This window comes from Octodon degus, unplaced genomic scaffold (assembly GCF_000260255.1).
Source record: "Octodon degus isolate 3935 unplaced genomic scaffold, OctDeg1.0 scaffold00084, whole genome shotgun sequence".
NCBI lineage: Eukaryota > Metazoa > Chordata > Mammalia > Rodentia > Octodontidae > Octodon > Octodon degus.
Window position 1 is genome coordinate 2,042,058 of NW_004524660.1, and position 19,967 is coordinate 2,062,024.

At 51.7% G+C, this 19,967-nt stretch overlaps 2 protein-coding genes across 9 annotated transcripts in view; both read right to left on the bottom strand.

The window, feature by feature from the left end:
* The window catches only part of Gstm2 (glutathione S-transferase mu 2), a 65,126-nt gene extending 47,768 nt beyond the window's left edge, over positions 1-17,358 (bottom strand). The window contains exons 1-8 of one of the 5 annotated variants that reach the window (XM_004636913.2): positions 8,942-9,108; positions 8,589-8,664; positions 8,092-8,156; positions 7,735-7,816; positions 7,540-7,640; positions 6,074-6,169; positions 5,880-5,990; positions 3,201-3,685 (exon numbers count right to left, since the gene is read on the bottom strand). In XM_004636913.2, coding sequence (XP_004636970.1) covers positions 3,596-3,685; positions 5,880-5,990; positions 6,074-6,169; positions 7,540-7,640; positions 7,735-7,816; positions 8,092-8,156; positions 8,589-8,664; positions 8,942-8,977 — 657 coding nt within the window. In that variant the 5' untranslated portion in view covers positions 8,978-9,108 and the 3' untranslated portion in view covers positions 3,201-3,595. Of the gene's footprint in view, positions 1-20; positions 97-367; positions 476-3,200; positions 3,686-5,879; positions 5,991-6,073; positions 6,170-7,539; positions 7,641-7,734; positions 7,817-8,091; positions 8,157-8,588; positions 8,665-8,941; positions 9,116-17,325 lie in introns of those variants that run through there. The other 4 variants (XM_023721671.1, XM_023721668.1, XM_023721670.1 and 1 more) reach the window with 4 other exon arrangements.
* The window catches only part of LOC101565394 (glutathione S-transferase Mu 1), a 10,766-nt gene continuing 3,584 nt past the window's right edge, over positions 12,786-19,967 (bottom strand). The window contains exons 8-10 of one of the 4 annotated variants that reach the window (XM_023721666.1): positions 18,362-18,451; positions 16,123-16,132; positions 12,786-12,802 (exon numbers count right to left, since the gene is read on the bottom strand). In XM_023721666.1, the coding sequence (XP_023577434.1) occupies positions 18,362-18,451 (90 nt within the window). In that variant the 3' untranslated portion in view covers positions 12,786-12,802; positions 16,123-16,132. Of the gene's footprint in view, positions 12,803-16,122; positions 16,133-17,920; positions 18,452-18,638; positions 18,681-19,833; positions 19,919-19,967 lie in introns of those variants that run through there. The other 3 variants (XM_004636915.2, XM_023721667.1, XM_023721665.1) reach the window with 3 other exon arrangements.

The following is a 19,967-nucleotide window of genomic DNA, read 5'->3' on the forward strand; positions in this document are numbered from 1 at the left end:
GGGCAGGAGGAAGCCATTACCGTCCCCAATGCTGTATCTCTTCTCCTCGTAGCTGGTGTCTGTGTATTCCAGGAGCAGGCGGATGGCGTGGGCCAGCTGGGGAGATCGCCAATGGCAGAAGTCAGAGGTGGAGGGACCTGACTATGCCTGAGTATGAGATCCCAGCTTCTCCAGTTCAGCCCCCAGTCTTCTTCATACACACACACACACACACACACACACACACACACACACACACAGAGGTCCCCTGTGTCTAACAAGCAGAAGGCTCCAGCACCTCCTGAACGAGGACCCATGTCCCACAATGCCCACCCACAGTTCGTGTCCACCCAATCCTCCTCTCAGCTACGAGAGGACCCTAGCTCACCCCACGGATATCCCAATAACCCAGCGTCATGGACATGGTGTCGGTGCTATGGCCCTCGGTAGGGATCCTGGCAGCTGACCTCCTAACTCTGACTGCAGACAGAAAGCAGCAGGGCGGGCCTGCCTTCTGAGCTCCTTATGAGCCACACATGCTGCCCCACCAAGCCCCACCCACCAGGAATCCAGCCAACCCTGGGCACCCAGCTGAGGGATCTCTGATTTAAAGACAGACCAGAGTAAGATCTAAAGCAAGCTGGGGCCTGAGGTCCCAGAATTCAGGTCTGGGTGCCCAGAATCCAAAGGCAGGGCTCTCCTGTTGGGCCTCAGAGCCTGCTGGGAGCAGCCTCCCACCCCCATCCTTCTGAGTACCGGAAGCTGACCTTGCTTGTGGCGACTGGCCCAGACTGCAAAAGAGCAAAGCTGTTCTCCCCCTTCTCTCTGCATCTCTCAATCTTCACCCCTTAGGTACCAAAGTCCTGCAGGTTCTAGGAGGCCAGGGCCAAACCAAGAAGGGGTACCCCGATCAGAGAGTTTAATTCCATGTTGTCCCTAGAACAAGAGGATCCACTACTGTGATACTATGTGACCCACAATAGCCTCACGTCCACAGAAACAAGTGTCAGGATTTATTGGCCTTAAACTTATCTAACCTTTTTCACCCTTCCTTCCTGACTGAGGATACCAAGATAGGAGGAAGTGCTACTATGATGTGCAGGGACATTCAGTGTCCGGCATTTGTGAAGCCCGGATCCAGACACCTTGGGCCAGCTCTAGGAGGTCTCCAGGCTCCCTGCACCACCACGAGGGCACACAGGTTCTCCATGTTTTCTGTAAGGTGTTTGAGACACTGAGCACTTCAGATAGCTGAATAACAATTATGCAAATCAGCCTATTAGTCTTTTTTTCTTTTTTGTGGGACTCTGTAACAGAGACTTACAGGTAGGGCCAGCAGAGGCACCATTGGTAACTGAAGGCCAGATCCAGCTTGACATCTCTGCCTGCATTTCATATCTTGCTCTGTTACTGCTTCAAAGTTTTTGTATCTGTTTCTTGCTCAGTCTTCCCCAAAGACAGATTAATTACGTAAGGGGTGGGTTTCTGGAAACCCTTAATATAGGATTCCTTTTTCACCCTTCCTTCTTGACTGAGGATACCAAGATAAGAAGAAGTTTTTGCATGATTTGCAGGGACATTCGGTGTCCAGGATTGGTGACACGTTGGGGCAGGACTCCAGTCATTCTTCTGGCCTTGCAGTCCCTGGATCCCAGCAGGAGCTCCGCCTCCCACACCCAGCACTCCAGGAGATCACCGCCCTCCAGGAGCAGGCAGTCACTCCAGCCCTGAGTGGAGGCTGAGCCCAACCCTGACACGAGGAGGATCAGTCACCTGGTGGGAACAAGGCTGGCCCTGTGGGTCCTAATCAGAAAGCCTGCAGAACCTGTCCTGGGATAATGATCAACCAGAGCACTTGGCCCACCAATGCTGACCACTCTGCCAGCTTTGCAAACCCACAGCCCTGCAGATTGCAACTCTTGCCTTTGGTCTCCTTATCTAAACACTCACAGTTTCTGTCAATCTTTGCAAAGACAGACCTTGGTCCTCTGTACCTGTCCTGCTGAGTGGCAAAGCAGCACTGATTAAAGCTCTTTGCTGCCCTGCATCGTGGTGCATCTTTTGGATTGGGTGGGTCAGCACCTGTGCTGGAACGTCCCGCGCCAGGGCCTTTCTCCTAGAACCCCCGTTACTAATCCAAATCCAACAACAAACACTATGGGACTGGGGTATCTGTTGTGCTGCCCCCACAGTTGCTAGAATGTAGCTAGAGAACCCTGCCAACCAGCCCCGGGGACTGTGAGTACAGTGGTCACAGCTAGGATGTGAGCCACGTGGAAGATGGAGGTACAAAGGGCCAGACATGTCACCTACTTCCAAGCAAGGCAGGAGGGGAAAGAATGGATGGGAGAGGACTCTATACACGACCACAGTCTGGCCTGCCTGAGACCAGGATAAGACCCTAAGAGGGCCCCGCCTCTGGATTCCTGCCTGGTTCAGCCCGATTCACTTGTGCTCTTGGTATGAGGGGGTGGCTCAAATGGCTTTTGAAGTCATCCTGTTCCCTGTAACCTATTGTATACCATTCAGAAGGCCACTATCCTATCAGGACACTGTCCTTTACAGTAGAAGTCCATCTTATTTATAGGATTTTGCAAAGCAGGACTGATATACAAAAACAGTTGGGTGGAACTTAGAAATGAAATAGATTAAAAAATTAAAGGTCCAAAAAAGAATTAGAGGGCAAGTTGACATGCAGGAAAGGAAGAAAATCTGGGGAACTGTGTAGCACTTGGAATTACATGATGTGAACTCATCTTTACCAAATTTCACAAAGGTATTAACTCCCCAGAGTACAGAGTAGAGCAGGGGTGGACTGAGCACTTGAGATAGTTGGACAGAGATTATGCAAATTATCCAACGAGGCAGAGCTCACTGCATGTGGAGTATGTCAGAGAGCCACATGCTCTGCAGGTGGGGCGGAAGTGCACAGGCTGCCTCCGTAGGCTCTGTGACTGACGGGTACTCTCTTCACCCTTGACCCTCCTCAGGAATGCTGCAGAAGGAAAAGGGAGGTGCAGGCTCAGAACAGGGTGCCTTTGCTATCCACAGAACCTCCTGGGCTTTTGCGCTCCACTGATAACAGAATTGGAAACAAAATCTCAAAATCCTACCTACCCTGCGAACCCACCACCATTGAAGCTGGAGGACAATTCCTTCTAAGTAGCAGGGACAGCTGGTGAGTGCAGGGAGCCGATGGGAGTAAGAAAAACATCAGAGCAGTTGGTTTCCAGGCTTTATTGAGGGTCACACAGAGCTGGGGCACCCAGCACAGCAGGGAGCAGGTCTGCACACCAGGTTACAGGCCAGGCAGGCGGAGGAGGGACTCAGGCAGCCTCCTCCAATCAGAACTAAGGACTGTCTGGTTAGTTTCAGACCAGGCACAAGGAGAGAAAGGGACTTCCATAAAGAAAAGTGGGAAGGTGACACTTAAGAGGCTTGATTAGGGAAGGGACTCGGTGGGAGAAAGGGAGCTGATGAGGCCCCAAAGAGGAGCAGGGAGTAGAAAGAAGAGAGGAATCAGAGAAGCAGTGCATGGATGTGGGAGCCAGCTGCGCTGCAGGGGAGAGGCGGAGGGGCACGGTGGAGCCTGCTGTCATCCAGGCATCGCAGGATCCTACTTGTTGCTCCAATGGGCCATCTTTGCAAATATAGGTTTTGGAAGGAAGCGGCTGGACTTCATGTAGCCAGAGATCTTCTCCAAGCCCTGGGCATGGGAAAGAGAAAGCAGGAGCTCAGGTCTGCTGCCCCACGAAATGCAGCCCCACGCCAGAGACAGCTTTTCCACATGGACTTAGGTGCTGGAGACGCACACAGGGCGCTGAGCTCCCCAGCTCTGGTGAGGGAACTCTTCAATCTCCTGTCACTATGGGGAGGTTGAACACTGCGTGGTGTGCTTTAGAGCCACAGAAATTACAGTACAGTTTGTGAAAAATCCTCTCAACAACCCTGCAAGATCAGCCCTACTTTCATCCTATTTCGGGAGGAAACATGAGGCACAGAGCAGTCCAGCAATGTCCTCACGCTTACACCACTACTAAGGGGGACAGGGCTAGATGCGACCTGGCTGTCTTCCCAGCTCTCTGCTCTCTCTGCTGCGCTCTCTCCTCCTCACCCACAGGATGCCCTGTCTTTCCCTCTGCACAAATACTCTCCTTTCGCACAAGGAAGTTCTTTCCTACCTGTTTTTGCACACAGAGGTGGCAATCTAGCATGACCACAGGGTTTAAAGAATTGAGTGCCAATGGTAAGAAAGCCAGTCCCACTCAGTGAGTCAGCTATTTGTGGATGAAAGGAAACAGGAGAGCAGGACCCAAAAAGAGTGGTTGGGCAAGGTCCCAATCTAGAGCAAAAGTCATTGACTTGCCCAACTACCCCTTCTCCAGCTTGCTATTGTTATAGGTGCTGCCCAAGCAAGTACTCCATCCTGCTACTGGCGCAACGCCATGACCGTGGCTGTACTGCGTGCCCTCCTACTAGTAGGGTGACTTCCTAACCAACTGCGAAGCATTCATAGAAATCCAGCCAGGCCCAGCAGGACTAAAGCTCAAGGTCAATGCTCAACTCTGTCCCTGCAGCTGCCCCCCCCCCCCCCCGCCACACACACACACTCACACCAGCTCTCCCACCATGCCCAAGGCCACTCAACTGGGATGAAAATCAGAGCTCACCGGAACTAGCTAAGAAAACACATGACTTACTTGTTGGCAAGTATGAAACAAGCACATTTCAAGCCTAGATACCCACTGCATCAAAGGCTCCAACTCCTAAGTCTCGGCATTGGCGGTATAGTGGTAAGCATAGCTGCCTTCCAATGCCCAAGTCTCTAATAAAACAGACTTCATTGACAAACAAGAGGAGTCTGCAGGACCCCAGGCGAGGGGAAAGCCGAGCTCCACAGCACCTGCAATGGGCTGCATGCACCTCACTTCTGGAATGTCTGCCCTTCGCTCTTAAACTCAATCTGTGGACGGGCTGAGGAGAGCGTCTTTTCTGCACATGCCCCTGGCTTCACATCAAGCTTACATAGAGCAGGGTGTAGGAAACATCAGTGAAGATGAGAGTGTGACCCCATGGTACAGAAAGAACACTTGAGATATTGAAGAAAAAAGGCAGGATAAAAGGACGGAAACGGGACCCCTAACAAAGAACAACTCGAGACAAAATCACCCTGCAGGGGAGCCCGTGTGTGTGTTCAGTCCAGCACCAACTACAACCACAAGGTCTCAGTACTTCCCCACTGGGAATCTCTCTGAGCAAAGTGCTGAGCGGAGCAGGCAGGATGTCTGTGTCTCCTACTGCTGCACATCCAGCCTTGTCCCAGTGCTCTCGGGGTACACTGCTCCCATGTTTTCACATGCTGTCCCTCCTAGCGGGGTACGGGGCTGGAAACCCAGGCTGGACATGGACGTGGGCTTTTGTGGGGCAAAAACAACACAAGGGCCACCACTGTTCCCTTCGAATCCTGAGTTTAACAAAGACCCACACAGAGCCTCCATTGGCCCTGGGACCTTGGAGAAATGACTTATCCTCTCATTTCAGTTCCCTCGTCTGGGGGGGGGGGGGGGCTGGTAATTCCGTCAGCATTGCAGGTTGTTGCAATGACTAATTGGACACAACGGGTGTACAATGCCAAGCACAGGGTCTGGCATGAAAACCAGTGCTCAGCACTTGTGAGTGACTCCTGAGGTCAGATGCAGCCAGAAAGGAATCGGGGAAAGGAGCAAGGAGAACAGGACACTCAAGAATGAGCAGGGTCGGGCTGGTGAGATGGCTCAGTGGTCTAAAGCACCTACTTAGAACAAGCTTAGCAAAGCACAGGGACCACAGTTCAATCCCCCAGCACCACATGCCAGCCAGCCCCGCCCCCTGGTGGGCTGAGCTGGCCACAGGAGCATCACCTCAAAGCGGGACATGAAGTCTTTCAGGTTAGGGAACGCCTCCAGGCACTTGGGATCAAACATTCGGAGCTGGTCCAGGATATCATAAGCCAGGAAATCCACAAAAGTGATCTGCAGAGATAGATGATGAGTGGGCTGGAAGCTCAGAACCCAGGAAAATGACAACTTCCCTTCCCCACCTCCCTCTCCTTTACCTTGTTCCCTGCAAACCAAGGCAGCTTCCCCAGGAACTGGGAGAAGAGCTTCATCTTGTCCGGGAGGCCCTCCAAGAACTCCAGCTTCTTCTGCTCCTGGGGAAGAAATTGGGGGTCACCACGATCGGAAGACACAAGCTTGTTTACTGAGAGCTCAGACTAGCAAGGGCTGTGCAGAACCTTGCTGGCCAGGGTTAAGCAGCCTTTTTCCCTGAGGCGGGGCCTGGAGCAGCATCACAGCCTCCATGAACGCCTCACTGCATATTAGGCCCCACTTAGCAAGAGACTCCATCATCAGAGTGATGGGAAATCATACCAGAAGACCACTCTGTCCCTGACTCTGTCACCACTGCTGTCCAGACCAGCTTCTGTGGGTCAGACCCAGGAGGGCCTAAGTACTTGGCAGCCTTGAGATTCAGGTCAGTGAAGCCAAAGAAGTAAAGAGTAAATGATCCAAAGAGACAAGAGACCTTTTGGTGTACCTAAGGAGAGGGCGCAAGAACAGGATGGACCTTAAAGCAGCACAAACAAGGCCAAGGGCTCTTGGCGTTGAAAGGAGGGAACCTGGGTCTGGTGGCCCATGGTTATAATCCCAGCTGCAGGGGAAGTGAAAAAGATTGCAAGTTCAAGGACAGCATGAGCTACTCAGCAAGATTCAGTCTCAAAATTAAACAAACAAACAAAAAAAAAGTGTAAAGGGCAGCGATGTAGCTCCATAGCACTCGTCTATCAGCTGCAGTGATAGATCGCTTTGAAAAATTAATTTGGGTAACAATTCTGTGGAAGATGGCTGAGGTCATGTTTGTCACCTGATGCAAACAGCAGCAAAATTGTACAGAACCCTTTCTTTTGCAAACTGAATTGTTTGCAAACAGAAGCGTATGTGAACAGAGGCATTGCTGTCCAATGCCCTGGTTCAATACCCAGTAAGGAAAGAGGAAGAAAGAGGCAAAAGATGGACAGATGTCTTCTGGGCGACCCTAAGCTGCCTTTTAGGAAAATGTTCTCATCATGGTGGCGTCAACAGATTGGCAGAAAACTGAAGAGCGGGCTGCTTGCTGTTCCCTCATGCTGTCCTTCTTTCTCTCAGAGTTAGGGTCCCTGTATTCCAGAGGTGGCCATGGTGTGTGTAAATCAAGACAGCAGATGGCAGATGTTAAAAGACAGAAAGATGAAAGGAATTTTACAGTCTACACTCATCAAGGATAGAATATCCACTCTAGGGCACCAAATCTGTATCACAAAACTAGTGGGAAGTCCTTCAGGGTATTTAGTGGACCACAGATTGAGGTCATAAGGGTCAGCTTAATGGTAGGAGAGGGAACCTTGGAGAACAAGTACACATTTACACAGTACAGATGTCATATAAGCCCAGGGGGGATGTGAACACAAGTTTCACTCCTGTTTCAAATCCTGTCTCCTCCAGACCCAAGGGCACGGGGGGGGGGGGGGGGGGGAGGACTCACAAAATCAGGACTGTAGCAGAGCATGATGAACTGCATGCGGGTATCCATAACCTGGTTCTCCAGAATGTCCACGCGGATCCTTTCCTCTTCTGTCTCCCCACCTGAAGTCCATAAAGCACACCCACACTCAGCGTCCCACCCCCGCCAAGCGCAGGTGCATGACCACCGTCCATCCCTAGAGCCAGGCCTACTCACACAGGTTGTGCTTGCGGGCGATGTAGCGCAGGATGGCGTTGCTCTGGGTGAGCTTGTGAGTCCCATCAATGAGGTAGGGCAGCTGCATGGACAAGCAGGAAGGGCAGGTGGGATTCTAGGTCCCAGCACCCCTTCCGTGACTTAGGGCTCTCCTAAGACCTGGCCCTCAGGGTGCTTGCCAGGATCAGCCTACGGGAATGCACGGCAGAAAAAGTGAAGGAGGAGGGTAGGAAGACAGCGTGCACAACCAGGCAAGAGAAGGGCGCCACAGGAGATCTGATCCCAGCCCACTTCTACTGGGATGAGTGAGATGTGGAAGACTTTACTATTCCCAGCCCTCACCCCACCATCACCTACATTGGGAAAGTCCAGGCCCAGCTTAAACTTCTCATTCAGCCACTGGCTTCTGTCATAGTCGGGAGCTACGGTGGAAAAGATGAAGGGAATAAAATTGCTGTGGTCCACCCTGCTCCCTGGGACCTGCCTCCCAAGGAGTCAGGGGCAAGACCTCCTGCAGTGGACCTGAATTCTGAGCCAGCAGTCTCACATTTCATGCCAGCAGCCTGGAGGGGAGATCAGGGCTAAGGCCTGAGGATCCTATCTGATTAACATCTTCAAAATATTTCCACAAGCTCCAGTGAGCAGCCCAACCCTCACTGAGAAGGACCCAGAGCTCCACCCCAGCATCCTGTGTCTAGGGCCAAACTTCACCCTCATTAAGGTTTCTGGAAGGGGTTGGCTCCTGGTGTAGCCACAAGAAAGTTGCCCACATGAGCCACAGGTGGTCAGGGCATAGACTGCTAGGTGCCTGTCAGCAGCACTGCCTGGGAGTAGGGGCAGGGGCACGCCATTACCGTCCCCCATGCTGTATCTCTTCTCCTCATAGCTGGAGTCTGTGTATTCCAGCATCAGGCGGATGGGATGCGTTAGCTGGGAGCGACAGAGAGGCACACGTCAGAGGCAGGCCATGGACCCTGGGAGGTGCCCAGCTCCGGCCAAGTCCAAGTCCAGGAGCACCACCTATCGTGCACACGCGCAGATGCACACACGGGCACACCGGTGCTCAGAGGTAAGGAGACCCTGAGCGCTGAAAAGGCACCGGCAGAGAGACCCGGAGAACCCTCACGACGCAACGCTCCTTGCCGGCTGCTCCTCACGCCCCGGGCCTGGGCCCTCCTCCCACCCATCAGGCGGACACCGCACTCACTCCGCGGACATTCCAGTAACCCAGGATCATGGGCATGGTGCTGGTTCCCTGCGCTGGGCAGACAGGCTTCGGGAGCTCAGAAGGGGGTCTTATCTCGCTAGCAGGGCAGGCCGGGGCGGGGCCTAGCGCTGGCTTCCTCCCTACCCTCGCCTCTTCCCCTCTTCCCCTCTTCCCCCGCCCACCAGGATGGCCGCTAACTCGTGGGCGGTGCTGCCCTCAGCCCTGGGGTGAGAGCCCAAGCTGGAAGGCTGTGCTAGAAGCGAGATCTGGAAGCTCAGAAGCCCAACGCGGGCTCATTCCGTTTCTCCCTCAGAACTGCTTGTCCTGCGTCCCGAGGAAGGGCGGGGTGGCCAAGACGGCTGCCAGACTGCAAAAACAAATCTAACCTCTCCCTTCTCCTCACAAGCTCAGTGGCATGGGCCCTGGGAGGTACAGGCCACCTGCGTCAAGCCATAAAGGGGAGTCCCCGCCTGAGATTTTAATTCAGCGCCACCACTGGAAGAAAAGAACACTTGCCAAAAAGAAAAAAGAAAGAAAAGAAAAGAAAAGAAAAGAAAAGAAAAGAAAAGAAAAGAAAAGAAAAGAAAAGAAAAGAACACTTGCAAATCCAAAGGTTCTTTGATGCCTTCCTTATAAGGCATGAGGGCTCCCCACCCAGGAACAGAGTCAGTGAGGTGGGCATGGCCCCAGGACAAGGGCTAGAGACTCTGAGACTCTGTGGTCTCCTAGCTTTCCTTTAGGGAACTGGAGAAACTGGGCACTTCAGTTAACTGGTTTAAGTTACCCTATTTGTGAATCCAAATGCAAGAACATGATAGAGTAGCAGGCAGGGTGACAAAGATGTCCCTCTGCAGTATACTCCCACTGTGATGTCCTGCCAGCCAGCTAGAGACTGCCCTGCTGACCAGCTCAGGGCTCGGGGTACAGTGGGCACAGCTGGCATGTGAGCTAGGGTGGAGATCGGGGCTCCAAGGGACCGGACACCTCTCCTGGTTCCAAGGCAAGCAAGAGTGTCCAGAGGGGACCCTCGAAGGACTCCACACAGCACCACAGCCAGGCCAGGCCAAGCCCTCCAGCTGCCCAAGTCCCTGGATTCTAACCTGACCCCAGTTCCTGACCCATATTTGACCTGGATGTTAGACACGAACTCAAGTGTCCTACGAAATCACAGTGTCATATTGAACCTGTGGTACAAGCGGCCCAAGATATCTTATCAGTAATACTATCTTATCTGTCCACTTTCTTCAAAACAGAAATTTGTTGCAACATGAAGAGATGTGTACAACATTGGCCAGTGTTTTTTGGAGGTTCTCTAGGGCAGCAGCTTTGTGCTCACGCACAGCAGCTGTGGAGAGTCGGGGGGGCGGGGGAGGTGGAGGAACACAGCAGTGAGCACACAGTGGGGAACCTAGAAGAGCCTCGAACTCATTCTGCACATTTCTTCAGGCTCTCACTGTATGAAAACAACACCTTGGAAAGATAAGAAATACCGCACGTTCCAGAACATGTCTTCATAGATGACTAGTTGAAATAAAAGTTTCAACAAAAAGATTTCATCTTCTCTGTATGAGAAGCATTCTGAATTATTAATTCTTAAACATGCTTTTACTTTACTATGAAAAAAATGAAGGGCTGGGGAGATAGCTCAGCAGTCTAAGCACCTGTCTGGCAAGCACAAGGACCCAGGTTCGATCCCCGGTACCACATGTTTCCCAGCCCTGGAACCTTGGGCATGCCATGCCAGCAACTGAAACCAGGCGTGGTGGTTCACCCCTGTAATCCCAGCACTGGGAGGCTGAGACAGGAGGATCACTACAAGTTGGAACTGCATAGGAGACCCTGTCCCAAATAAATAAATAAACTAATTAATTAATTAATTTTTAAAAATGAAAGTCTCCATCCACTGGTCTAAAATAGGAGGCAGGATACAACAGAGCAAGTGTGGTTTGGGCTTAGCTGCAGTCAGACAGGGCTGAAACTGGACCTCACTGGGCCCAGGGCTGCATGCAGTTACGCTGGTGCTAGGCCCATGGAGCTGGGCTACACAGAGAGAGATCCAGGCCTGCTCCTCAAAGACACAAGCACTGATGGTCAGGATTAGCAGCTCGGCTTTCACACAGGACACAGCCATGACAGGAAGGGGACTGTGCTCTTTTTAGGACGAGGCTAAGACTTTTAATAGTATGACTGAGAAATGCCTTATGCAGGAAACAATAAAGACTACAAAGACCTTACGTATGAGAAGGATAAGGAAAGAAGGAAGTATGCAGGCTCATTCCAGCACAGCAGAAGCCTGGGTATTCTCCAGCTCCTCGGCAATAGAGAGTCCTGCTTCCTGACTATAGTGTCCTACCCTTACAACAGCCCACTGGATGCTCCACACGGCCAGTGGTGCGGGCACAAGTCTTGGGAGAAAACACGTGGACTTCAGGTAATTACAGATCATGTTCTGCCAGTGGGCGACGGACTGCAGGAGGGCTGGGTATGCAGCTCCTTTGGTGCCTGAAAATCTCTCCTCCAGGTACCAATCTTGTCCCATGGACTCCATGGGTCAGCATGACACAGCCTGCTCAGGTTCCAGCACTGGTTCCTTTAACCAATGTGGGCCTTATAAGCGTGACTGGGTAGGAGACCTTATACTTTGTACCATGTGATCTAGAAAGGGTTTTTTTTTGTTTTGTTTTGTTTTGTTTTGGGGGGGGGGCAGAACCAGTGATTGCCTTTGCGTTTGCCAAGAAAGCGCTTGTTCTACTAATCCATCTCCCTGGCCCTAGAAAGTTTAATGGAGGCTTGGAAAATTCCTGCAAAAGCCCTGGGATACTGGTTCTGTGCTCACCTGTTATTGAGAGGGAAGTTAAGATACAGGAGGTCAAATGACTTTCTCCAGCTGCCAAAGCTAGTGAATGAGACAAGGGCGGCGCAGCCCCCGCTCTGCCTCCCCAAGTCTGCACTCCTCATGCTGGCTTGCCTTCTGCTCTCCAAGGGAGGCCCCTTCACACCCTCTCTGCACAGATGTTCTTTAAAGAGGGAAGTTTCTCCACGCCTATATTTGCATACAGAAGGGATCTAACCCAAAGACCTGGAATAGGCCAGTACAGGTTGAAAGAGTCCAGTCATGCCCAGTGAGTAAGCAAATCCCGGATTAAAGGATCAGGGCACGGGCAGGCCCACAGAGAAAGGCTGAGCAGGGTTCTCATCAGACCCCCAAAAGCCAATGGTCTACGTTTCCCTAAGGGGTACTGTAGGCAAAGTTGCGGGACAGTCAGGGAAAGGTAAGGCCCTTCCTGAGGTCTCTGGCAAATCCTGTCTAGAAAGAGTTCGAACCTTTGCTAGAGAAAGGTAGAAAAAGAAGTAGGGAGAACTGGTAAGCCGCCTGGTCCCACCCACTTGGTACCCAGGCCCCAATTCTCATCTCTCCACCTCTAGTTAAGTACAAAGAGACAAGTGGGGAGCAGGCTATGGCATGGAAACTCTTTAGTGGGTAGAATATATACTCACACCTTTTATATTAACATATAAATATATATATATATGTTAATGCACTAATGCATACATGGATCCCTTTACTACATGCTAATTCAGCCTTGTATGTATGGCCCATCATAAATTCAGAGATAGCACCTTAGCAGAATAAAGAAGGACGAAAGGATTTTGCCCAAGAATTTTCACGCAGGTAATAAACAAGGTCAGTGGCCACTTCGGAGTCCCAGAGCCTAAAACAGCCAACTAAGTCATAACAATCCTTTCTTAGCATGGACTAAAAGGGGCTAAAAACCAAAGCCCTGAGCATAGGCTCTGGGCTTACAGCCTTACTCCAACATAGTAGCTCTCTATCTTCTCATTTCCTTCTGTCTTCAGTGAAGTGATTTTGTTACTCCTTTTAAAATTAGACCTCTAACATTATATTTATAGAAGTTTACGGTTCCCAGATAAATAAAGTTTACCCTTAAGAGACATAACAGTACCTGAATTCAATATCATTGCACCTCAGACTACTTCATCTCCACCCCTGGGGCCCATGACCCTGAGGAGTACCCACACCAGGACCTGTTGGGAGCCATGGAAGCTAGAAATTGGTCAAATGTGTGAAAGCAGGACTAGGCCTCAGTGCCTAATACAGTCAAGCTACCTCAGTCCTGAGGTAAGCATCCGGATTGGTTAATGTCAGCTATTAGTCACTAGGCAACCTTGTGTCACGCGCTACTAACTTTGCAAAGGTATAAATAAACACCCCCATTGTGATGCTGGGGTCTGTCTCCAACCAGGCAGATGTGCCACCACCTAACCTAGCTCTTGTCTTTTAGTCTATCTTTTCCTCATTCCTGCCTCTGTTTGTCCTGGTACAACAGATCACACTGAAAGACTGAGGGATCCCTACAGGACAATGAGTGTGCCAATGATTTCAAAGGTTTAGAGAGATCTGCCACTGCCAGCGCCCACCAAGCCAGGCCCAGGTGACCTTGCACTACAGCTTTCTCATCCTTTCCTCTAACAGTCACGTCAGCTCTGGCACAATCACCATGGCCACTCTGCCTGGGCCAGAAATAGAGCTGATAAGAAGGACCTGAGAGAGCCTGGAGCTGGACAGAGTGGGCAAGGAAAGCATATTCCTGGCTAGAAGCCCTATCTCACTAAAGTCTCCAATTCCCCAACTTCTAACACAGTACACTTCATTGGAGTCAGACAAGTAGATACGGGCTGACCCAGGGTAAGTAGTGAAGTGGGGTCCAGGTTGTCCTGCCCAGTATGCAGATGGCAGCCCTGTCATTATCTAGGTGCTCAGAGATCAGCAGGATTCAGAGGAGAAATGGTGTCCAGCATTTGGCAGCCATGGCTGGAGCAAGGACCCCATTCCCGAGAGTGGGGCTTAATTGTCTGGAGACACCTTTGCAAACACAGGACTCAGGAGGCCACAGACAGGTGGAGATCTTCTCTGGGCCCTAAGCTTGGGACACAGGCAGGAGGAGCTGAGGCTCTAGGAAGAGCCTTCCCACACAGGCTCCACACAGCTGCTGAGGTCCCCAGCTCTAGTGAGGGAACTATCCCATTTCCTCTAACTAAGGGAAACCAGACGCCTGCTGGAGGCTTTACGCCCTGTGTGATTAAAGCACCTATATAGAAAGTGCGCTCAGCGATCCTGCAAGATCACCTCCATGCATAGCAATTATCAGCAAAGAACCTGAGGTACTGAGAGGCTAAGCCACTTCTTCATGCCCGCACAGCTAAGAAGTGGGACGGGGCCGCATGCAGCCTGCCTGCATCTCTCTGGCTCTGTGCTCTCCCCAACATCCCCCATACCTGCCCACAGGCGGCCCTGGCAGCCTCTCTGTGCACAAACATTCTCCTTTTCATAGGTGGGCTCACACCTGCAGGATCTAGCAGAACAAAGGGCCTGAGAGCAGTCAGTGAGAGTGCAAGGTCAGTTCCCTTATCAGCACAATGTGTTTGTTTATCCCATCGGCCTGGTGAGATGTGGCAATGATAACCTGGAAGCAATCAGTGTAAGATGTGGGAACAGGTTCTGGCATGCAAAGCTGGTGCTTGTAAATATTCTTTCATTTTGGCTCCAGGGCTAGGGAAAAAAGAAAAGAAGAAAGTACACCCAACAGCAGGAAGAGCAAAATGCTAGCTCCAAGCAAGAAATACAATCATCCAGGTTGGGAAATGTATGCAGGCTCTGGAGCTGAAATATATGGTGCTAATCAAGATTACTGTACGCGAGGAAATGCACACAGGTGACCTGCAGAAGGCAGAGGTTGGATGGCAGGAAGGCTCACAACCTAGGACAAAGGACAGCTTCCCCTCTAACCTGCCATGTGCCCTGCAGACCGTGGCCACATCCCCCAGGAACTGTGAGAAGAGCTTCATCATTTCAGAGTTTTGGCTTCCGAGCCTCATGAGGATGAAGTAGCTGTTGCCACCCCCAGACATAAACTCCCTGTAGAGAGGTCAGGTTACTCAATGCTGTGCAGGACACGTGCTGGCCAGGGTGAGCCGCCATCTTCACCAAGATTGGGGCTATGGCAGTGTGCAAGCCTCCATTGCATTCATCGTTTATTGGACCTCTACTTAGGTCCAGACACCATCTGTTAGCCGTGACTGGAAGTCACACAGGATTGTGGCACTGTTCCTCAAGCTGTTACCACTAGTGTCTAAACCACCTCTTGCAAGTCAGACCTAGGAACACTGTGGGCACCAGCAAGGCGGTGAGCTCAGATGGGACTCGGAATTTAGAAAGCAACATGAAAAATGCTCAGGAAAACAGTCCAGCGATATACCTCATGGAGAGACAGAGAAGGCCTTAGACTTTTGCATCGTTTTAAAACCATGCAATAAGTTTATGAGGGCAAAAGGAGAGAGAAAAACACAGACCTTCAGCAGAATGTGAACAGCCTGTTGGGAAGAACCATCCAGGCCTGTGCATGTGGAGGAAACAGCACTGGGAACCAGCTGGGAGAAATCTGAAGGGGAGGGTGCCCTTCAAACCCAGGGTGTTCTCCTAGGTTGAGTCTGTGTTCTAGGACTGTGACTCTTTAAACCAGCTGAAGAGTAGACCCATGGCAGAAGCCAGTGATCACAGCAAAGGGAATCTGACCCCAAATGTTAAAGTCTATATTTCAGGGGAGAAGAACATGGCTTATACTCTATAAAGGATGAGAATTGACTCCATTCATTTGACCTGACCTTGGGACTGAAGAGTCACTCTTGGTAAGTGAAGGATCTGTTCACACAGCAAGTGACACAGGAGTTCACATGGCAAACGACGCCATAGAGGAGCTGGGCCCCTGACTCAACCCTGCCTCACTAACCCGGGTCACAGGTGCATTCACAAACTCAGGGCTATAGCACAGCGTGGCCAGCTGCATGTGGCTGTCCTTAACCTGGTTCTCCAAAATGTCCACATGAATCTTCTCCTCTTGTCTCCCCACCTATAGTCCACATCAGAGAGACTCACCCTCAGCTTCTGATCCCAGCCATGCCCAGAGAGGATCATGTCCCCCTACACCCGGCAGCTGGCTCTACTCACACAGGTTGTGCTTGCAGGCAATGTAGCACGGGATGGCATTGCTCCGGGTGAGCTTGTGAGACCCATCAATTACGTAGGGCAGCTGCATGGGCAGCTAGAGAAGATCAGGAGGGATTCTAGGTTCCAGCATCCCTTCCCTGAGGTACATCAAATGTGACATACTCAGCACGTCCACTCATTGCTAGCACTGCACACAGTAATGTAGAATGACTGAATGTACTGGGATACCACTATCCCAGAAATACAGGGCAGACACATGACTATGAGGAAAGAGAAGCACTGAATGGGAAACTTCTACATGGGAAATGAATTGAGGGTGAATCGCCTTCATTTCCCCCAAACTACCCCATGCCCTCTGCTTCCCCTGGGAAAGTCCAGCTGGACTTCTCATTCAGCCACTGGCCTGCTCACAGTCAGAAGCTCTGTGAAGAGCAAACCTCTCTTGAGTCCCTCTCTCCTTCCCACGTTACTCTTCCACGGAGTCAGGAAGCCAGAGCCCTGAGATGGTGGATCTGGAATCTTGGTCACTGAGTCTCACATTCCAAGGCTGCAGGGCCAACTGTGCCAGTAAGGACTGTGGGCCCAACAGGACCAGGGCTTATGAAGGAGCCAGGGAAGTGCTAAGGTGTATCTATGCCAACCCAAGTATAGATTCAGTGTACACAGTCCCCTCCCAGTAGGGCCAAAGTGCACACCAAAGAAGTGTTTGAAGGGCCAGGCTGGGGGTGTAGCTGGAAGAGGGCCTCCAAGGTGCACCATAGCCATCCAGGGCATGCCCTACTAGGCATCAATCATCAGCATTTGTTTTGTTTGTTTGTTTGTTGGTTTGTTGGTGGTTTGTTTTGTTTTGTTTTCTTCCTCGAATGCCTTCAGGGCACTTTTGGCCAGCGGGAGAGTTGTGAGGTTCGAACTCCAGGAACCTGAGGCTGACAGCTTTGTGGAAGCAGCCACTTAAAGGACTGAGCTAGGGACAGGCCCCCCAATCATCAGCATTTGGCAAGGATCTGAGCAGGAGGGCCGGTAACCACTTCCCACAGTGTATCGCTGTGCATCTCTTCTACTTGTAGCTGGTGTCTGTGCACTGCAGGAGGAAGCAGGTAACATGGGCCAGCTGGGACAGATGACCCATGACAGAGGTCAGAGATAAAGAGAGCCTGCTGATACCATATCTACTCCAATTGACTGCCCATGTCTAGGCCTTACAATGCCCCCATATGCCACACATGAATGAACTCCTGGAGGGATGGCAGAGGATCCCAGCAAGTCCAACAAGGATTTACCTCTGAGAACCTGCCAGCCCTACCCAGCATGCCTAGGACCCTTCCTCTTCCACTGGCCAGGTGAGCTCTCAGCTCACCCCACAGATGTCCCAGTAAACCAGGATCATTGGCCTGGGGCTGGTGCCATGCATGCACCAGCAGGTCTCTGTGAATCTGACTTCCTAGTTCTGGGAGCTGTGGGGCGCACAGGAGCAGGGTTTGGCCACACTGCAGACCTTGGCTCAACCCTGCCCATCCTAAATTCCTTCCAACCCAGAGCATATATACCAATACTATTAACTTGTACACACAAGAACATACATTTTAAGTAACGTAAGGATAGGAGAAACTTATCTCACAGGTACCCATGAAAGAGCTTAACTAAGAATGACAGCCCCACAGCCGGTTCACAGCCAGCCAAGAGAGGTCTCGTGAAAGCTGAGAATAGGAGGCAGGATCCTGGAGCCCAGTGGATGTGCTGCCCCCTTGACTCCCAAACTTTCTGGGCCCAGAGGGTGGGGGTGGAGGTGACTTGGGGTGACTCAAGTGCTACACAGCTGTGAATACTGATGAAGATCCATTTGCCATTCATGCCTTGCTGTGCCAACCAGTTCCATGGGCCTGTGAGTCCGCTGGGAATTTGGGGAGCCAGAAGGCAGGTGTGAGCTTCAATGATGCTACAAACTGAGACGCCAGGTACAGAAAGAGATCTTTTATTGTCTACAGAATCTCTCACAGGGCTCCGTAACCTAAAGGGGTCAACAATGTGGCAGGAACTCTCAAAACCCTTCCCTCGGGAAGCCAGCCACAGCCAGGGTCACCCTTGGAAGGAGCAGCACCAGCTGTCCAGTGCAGACAGCCTGACGCAGAGACAAAAATAGAGCAAGTGTGGATCACATGGGACAGGGGCAGAGGTCTCACTAAGGTACAGGGGGGCCCACCAGGCAAAACTGGTCTTCCAGGCACCCTGGGGTCGGCCCCAGGGTGTGCCAGGCTGCAAGGAGAGGGTTCCAACCCAGTTCCTCACAGCAGACCCAGCCACCAACAGGCAGGCTAGTCAGGCTAGTCAGGCTGGGCCGTGGGCAGCAAGAAGAGAATGAGCTCTTGGCTACCTCCTTCTGCCCGTCCAGAGCCCTACTTGTTGCCCCAGGTGGCCACCTTTGTATACAGAGGTGTTGGGAGGAAGCGGTTGGACTTCATGTAGGCAGAGATCTTCTTCAAGCCCTGCAAGGAGTAAAGACAAAGCATATGCTCCTGGTCAGCAGCGGCGCAGAGAGGTGAAGTGACTTTCTCCTGTTCACACAGCTAGGAAGCGGGACAGGTGTAGACGCAGCTGCTCTCTCTCCGCGTCCATGCGCTCTCTGCTGCACACCCTCCTGCCACCCCCACCAAGGACCTGTCATTCCCTGGGTACAGACGGTCCTTTTCACGGAGAGTAACACACACGAGTAACCTAATAGGACAAAGCACGGTGCCAAACAGCCCCCAGATCTCCCTCAGTGACTCAGCAAAACCTGGATGAAAGTGTATCAGCAGAGCTCAAGCAGCCCAGGAGGCTTGCGTGCAGTTGTTACTCAATCAACCCCTAAAGCTGCAGCCCTCAGCAAGGCCGGCCTGGCCCTGCCCTGCCCCCTCTCCATGGCCACGCCCAGTCTTGCACAATCGCTAAGTCTAGCAGCCTGGCTCAGCGCCAGCACTGATGGAACCCAGCTGAGAAACACTTTATTATTATGGAAGGGAAAGGAAGGCAGATTCCAGGCTGAAAAACCTCTTGTACTAATACCTCAAATTCCCAAATCTCTAATCAAGTAGGTTTTGTGGGTTACGAAGTGGAATCTGCAGGACCCAAGATCCACTAGGAAGCGCTGTGCGGGCTATGGCCTCGCTCCGGGCAGCAGCGGGTGCACCTCAGCCTGACTCGCCTGCTGCTCCCTGCTCGCGCAGTCCGGGACGGCAGGGTGGGGGCAGAGGGTCTCTGCATGCGTGCTGGGCCTGCACGGAGCCTCGTATAGAGAAGATGGGTGAACACCACACCCATGACACAAAGAGAACCCTTGCGATTTTAAAGGAGGATAAGGTGGAAAGGGTGCAAATAAGACATGGGCTACCCAAAATTCAAGATAAAAATCCTCCCACAGGTGAGCTCCAACAAGTGCTTAATTCAGCAAAAACTATACCCTGGGGTTTCAGTGCTTCTCCTGTCTGGGGTCCAACTGAACAAAGAGCTCTGAAAGTGTCATGTTGTCTGTGCCCTGATTTTTCACATCACCCGGCCTCATCACAGCCCTCCTAATGCCAGCTGCACACATTCCTCACATCTTCTCTTGCTTCCAAGGGTGCTGAGCCTGAAGTCCACGCTGGACAATCCAAGCCTTGGGCTTTTCTTCTGGGCACAAAGCAGATTCACTGCCTGCAGCCTTAGAAGCCAGAAGCCACCAGGGAGCCCACACAGTCTGTACCGGTGCTAGAACATTCAGCGACTGAGTCGCGCTCCACAGCCTCAGTTCCCTGATCTGTGCAGTGGCGCTACTAATTCTACCAGCCTTATAGGAATGTTCTAAGGATAAATTTCACACGATGGGTGTAAGACATGAGTGTTGATCCTGGCAGACATCTGGTGCTCAATAAACGCTAGGGTTTTTTTTTTTTTGCTTTTGTTTTTTCAGCTCAAGCACTAAGAAAGCATCACAAGGGGCTGGTGAGATGGCTCAGTGGTCTAAAGCACCTACTTAGAACAAGC